Genomic DNA, 6,000 nt, shown 5'->3' on the forward strand with positions numbered 1-6,000 from the left:
CTTCTCATAACAGAGCGACAGGTGATTAGATAACAATTTCCAGGTGGGCCATCTATGCACCTGTCGCTGATTTCTAGGCCGGTCCTGGCAACACCCCAGTTTGCTCCAAGCTCAAAGGCCACGCCCCTTCCACAGTTAGCTTCAGAATAACAATGTTATTACAAAGAAAAAGAGACCTATTATACTCTAGAAGTATTGGTCCTACTTAAAAATGCACGCGTTTAGTTGTGTTCAGTGTTTGAAAAATATATGGCTCTTACGGAAATACATTTTAAAATATTTAGCTTTTCGGCTCTCCCTGTCCTATGGTATGATTTTATTGTCATAATTTTATTGCATGATTTTTGTATCACTTTATTTTAGGTAGCCAGGGCCTGCAGATGGAAATTAGCTATTTAGCTATAATTTGGTACAGAACATATCGTTTTCCGTTCGGGCTCCAGTACTCTGGAATGCCCTCCCGGTAACAGTTCGAGATGCTACCTCAGTAGAAGCATTTAAGTCTCACCTTAAAACTCATCTGTATACTCTAGCCTTTAAATAGACCTCCTTTTCTTTCTCCTATGTCCCCCCCTCCCTTGTGGAGGGAGTCCGGTCCGATGACCATGGATGAAGTACTGGCTGTCCAGAGTCGAGACCCAGGATGGACCGCTCGTCGGGACCCAGGATGGACCGCTCGCCTGTGTATCGATTGGGGACATCTCTACGCTGCTGATCCGCCTCCGCTTGGGATGGTTTCCTGTGGACGGGACTCTCGCTGCTGTCTTGGATCCGCTTTGAACTGAACTCTCGCGGCTGTGTTGGAGCCACTATGGATTGAACTTTCACAGTATCATGTTAGACCCGCTCGACATCCAGTGCTTTCGGTTCCCTAGAGAGGGCGGGGGGTTGCCCACATCTGAGGTCCTCTCCAAGGTTTCTCATAGTCAGCATTGTCACTGGCGTCCCACTGGATGTGAGTTTTCCCTGCCCACTGGGTGTGAGTTTTCCTTGCCCTTTTGTGGGTTCTTCCGAGGATGTTGTAGTCGTAATGATTTGTGCAGTCCTTTGAGACATTTGTGATTTGGGGCTATATAAATAAACATTGATTGATTGATTGATTGATCTGTCTTTGAGTTTAATGTTTCTGTGCATTGTCCCTTCAAATAAAGACTCAACTAAACTTGACTTCACGCGTTAGTGCTTTGAAAAAAGGAGGACCGGAACACATACCTGGTAACGCTCCGAGTAGGTCTCGTCCTCGGTGGAGTTCCAGCCCTCCATCAGCTCTTCGTAGGCCTGAAGCAGCCAACACGAGACCTCCTGGGCCTTACGGTCCGGCGTCGCCTGGCAAGCAAAAGACTTTTGGTTCAGCCTCGGTCTAGAATGACCATCTGTCGTCACTTTGCAACCAATCAAGGACTTGAAGTGTTCTGACGGACCGTCGGCTGATTTCCTCTGTTTAGTTCGGAATCTGTAAACTTTGACCGAGACCACCTCAGCCGACTTTTGTGTCGACATTAATTTGAAAGAATATGCAAAAAGTCCATTAGATACATTCGCCAAATCCGAACAGGTCTACTGTACATCCCGCATGAGCTCTTAAATTGGCAAACCATGCAACCAGGGACGATGGGAGCTGCAGAGGGAAGCGAAGCATGATGGGATGTACCTGGCGCAGTGGTGAGGTGGAGATAGCAGGCGTGTAGTGCACAGGAAGGCTGATAGGAGAAGGAGCTTTGGGAGGAGTCAGATATTTTGTCTGTGAGGAGACAGAGTGAGGAAGGAAGGAAGGAAGGAAGGAATCCAGAGTCAACATTGTAGCAAAGCGAAGAACAGTCTTAACTAGAGATGTCCGATAACAACGGACTGCCGATATTATCGGCCGATAAATGCTTTAAAAGGTAATATCGTAAAATACCGGTATCGGTTTCAAAAAGTAAAATTTATGACTTTAAAACGCCGCTGTACGGAGTGGTGCTTGGCGTAGGGAGAATTACAGAGCGCTACGGCTTTTCACACACACAAGTGAATGCAAGGCATACTTGGTCAACAGCCACAAAGGACACACTGAGGGTGGCCGTATAAACAACTTTTATAAACACTGTTACAAATATGCGCCACACTGTGAACCCATAGAGATAGGGTGAGAAGCTCTGCCATCCGGGAGGAACTCAAAGTAAAGCCGCTGCTCCTCCACATCGAGAGGAGCCAGATGAGGTGGTTCGGGCATCTGGTCAGGATGCCACCCGAACGCCTCCCTAGGGAGGTGTTTAGGGCACGTCAACTGGTAGGAGGCCACGGGGAAGACCCAGACACGTTGGGAAGACTATGTCTCCCGGCTGGCCTGGGAACGCCTCGGATCCCCCGGGAAGAGCTAGACGAAGTGGCTGGGGAGAGGGAAGTCTGGGTTTCCCTGCTTAGGCTGTTGCCCCCGCGACCCGACCTCGGATAAGCGGAAGATGATGGATGGATGGACTGTGAACCCACACCAAACAAGAATGACAAACACATTTCGGGAGAACATCCACACCGTAACACAACATAAACAAAACAGAACAAAAACCCAGAATCCTTTGCAGCACTAACAGAACGCTACAATATACACCCACGCCCCCCACCCCCCTCCAACCTCAATCTCCTCATGCCCTCTCAGAGAGAGCATGTCCCGAGTTCCGTGCTGCTGTTTTGAGGCATGTTCAAAAAAATAATGCACTTTGTGACTTCAATCATAAATATGACAGTGCCATGTTGGCATTTTTTTTTCTTCCATAACTTGAGTTGATTTATTTTTGGAAAACCTTGTTACATTGTTTAATGCATCACAACAAATTTAGGCATAATAATGTGTTAATTCCACGACTATATATATCGGTATCGGTAATTAAGAGTTGGACAATATCGGAATATCGGCAAAAAAGCCATTATCGGACATCTCTAGTCTTAATGTGATGCCGTCAGCGGAAAAAGTCAAAACAATGGCAAATAGTGCTTGCATCCTATGCAAGATATGCATCCACACTAGTCACTTCATTAGGTACACCCTAATGTATGGGTGTCAAACTCATTTCAGCTCGGGGGCCGCATGGAGGAAAATGTATTCCCACGTAGACCGGACTGATAAAATCATAGCATAATAAATTTAAAGTAAACACAACTTCAAATTGTAATCGTAAAAGATTATGGCCAACTTTGACATTCAATTTATACCCGGAACGACACAAAGAAGACAAGATATTAAATGTTGTTTTTTTTTTAACCTGATAATGATTATTATCATCTAATCGGGGAACACAAGTCTTTCGCTTAACGATATACAGTAAATATCCCATTAGTCCGCATCCCAGTGAGAGCGGACATTGTAGAGTAAGCGGTTGTTTTATTATGTTCGTAGTTTGTGTTTCTTGTTGAGTGCTTGCCTATACTGCTACATGATGTTTGGTTTTTCACTAAAGTGTTTTCAAAAACTTGTAGCTCGTCGTCTGCACATTCAGGCTCAAAAATGTAAAGTTCTGCATCATCCTTTGTCCCATATATATATATATATATATATATATATATATATATATACACACAAAAATATATATATACATACATATATATATAGATATATACATACAGATATATATAGATGTATACATACATATATACATACAGATATATACATACATATATACATACAGATATACATACAGATATATACATACATATATACATATATATATATATACACATATATACATATATTTATATATACACATATATACATATATTTATACATATATACACATATATATACATATATATACACATATATATACATATATATACACATATATATAACATATATATACACATATATATATACATATATATACACATATATATATACATATATATACACATACATATACATATATATACACACATATATATATATATATATACATATATACACACACATATATATACATATATATACACATATATATATACATATATATACACATATATATATACATATATATACACATATATATATACACATATATATATACATATATATACACATATATATATACATATATATACACATATATATACACATATATACATACATATATATACACATATATACATACATATATATACACATATATACATACATATATATACACATATATACATACATATATATACACATATATATACATACATATATATACACATATATATACATACATATATATACACATATATATACATACATATATATACACATATATATATACATATATATACACATATATACATACATATATATACACATATATATATACATATATATACACATATATACATGTATATATATACATATATACATGTATATATATACATATATACATGTATATATATACATATATACATGTATATATGCACATATATACATGTATATATATACACATGTATATATACATACATATATATACACATATATATACATACATATACATACACATATATATACATACATATATATACACATATATATACATACATATATATACACATATATATATACATATATATACACATATATATACACATATATATATACATATATATACACATATATACATGTATATATATACATATATACATGTATATATATACATATATACATGTATATATGCACATATATACATGTATATATATACACATGTATATATATATACATATATATATATATATATATATATATACATATATATACACACATATATATACATATATACACATATATGTATACACATATATATGTACACATACATATATACACATACATATATATATATACACATACATATACACACATACATATATATATACACATACATATACACATATATATATACATATATACATACACATACATATATATATACACATACATATACACATATATATATACATATATACATACACATACATATATATATACACACACATACATATATATACACACACATACATATATATATACACACACATACATATATACACACACACATACATATACATACACACACACATATATATATATATATATACACATACATATATATACATATACACATACATACATACATATATATATATACACACATACATATATATACACATGTATATATATATACATACATATATATATATATACATATATATACACACATACACATATACATATATATATACATACAAATATATATACATATACACATATACATACATATATACATATATATATACACACACACACACATATATATATATATATATACATGTACATATATATACACACACACACATACATACATATACATATACATATATATATATATTCACACACATGTATATATACATGTATACATATACAGTATGTACACACATATATACACATGTGTATATATGTATGTACACACTGTAAATGAAAAATTTAGACGTATAATCATCATACGTATACTGTATATGTATATATAAACATACACATGTGTACATACATATATATACACATTTGTGTATGTAAATATATATATGTACATATATTTACACACACATGTATATATACATATACATATATACATGTATGTACATACATATGTACATATACATATATATATACACATGTATATATATATATATATACAGTACATACATAGTTCAGTTATTTCCGTATTGGCCCTCTGGATAGGGGTCGTCACTCAGCATGAAAGGAATTACTGGCTGTGCACTTTTTTGCTTGTTTTATTTGGTACTGCAACAGTAGCAGTAGCAGTAGTAGCAGCAGTAGCAATAGCAGCAGGTAATAACCTAAAAGTAAACAACAAAACAATGTATCTATTTTTGAATCATCATAATGTAAATAATAGACATGAATTAATCAACTGAACCATATTCTTGCCAACCATGATATGACATATTATCAATCACTGTGGTTTTATCCTAACTTATTAATTTTAG

At 34.7% G+C, this 6,000-nt stretch overlaps 1 protein-coding gene and 1 pseudogene across 1 annotated transcript in view; both read right to left on the minus strand.

Annotated features, from left to right (window-relative positions):
- Nucleotides 1-1,879, minus strand: part of LOC133542389 (uncharacterized) — a 130,967-nt pseudogene extending 129,088 nt beyond the window's left edge.
- A 106-nt stretch (nucleotides 1,880-1,985) lies between these two features.
- Nucleotides 1,986-6,000, minus strand: part of LOC133542606 (adenylate kinase 7-like) — a 16,491-nt gene continuing 12,476 nt past the window's right edge. Inside the window, exon 4 of the mRNA XM_061886886.1 lies at nucleotides 1,986-1,991. Within this exon, the coding sequence (XP_061742870.1) occupies nucleotides 1,986-1,991 (6 nt within the window). The remainder of the gene's footprint in view (nucleotides 1,992-6,000) is intronic.

This window comes from Nerophis ophidion, linkage group LG24 (genome assembly GCF_033978795.1).
Source record: "Nerophis ophidion isolate RoL-2023_Sa linkage group LG24, RoL_Noph_v1.0, whole genome shotgun sequence".
Taxonomy (NCBI): Eukaryota; Metazoa; Chordata; class Actinopteri; order Syngnathiformes; family Syngnathidae; genus Nerophis; species Nerophis ophidion.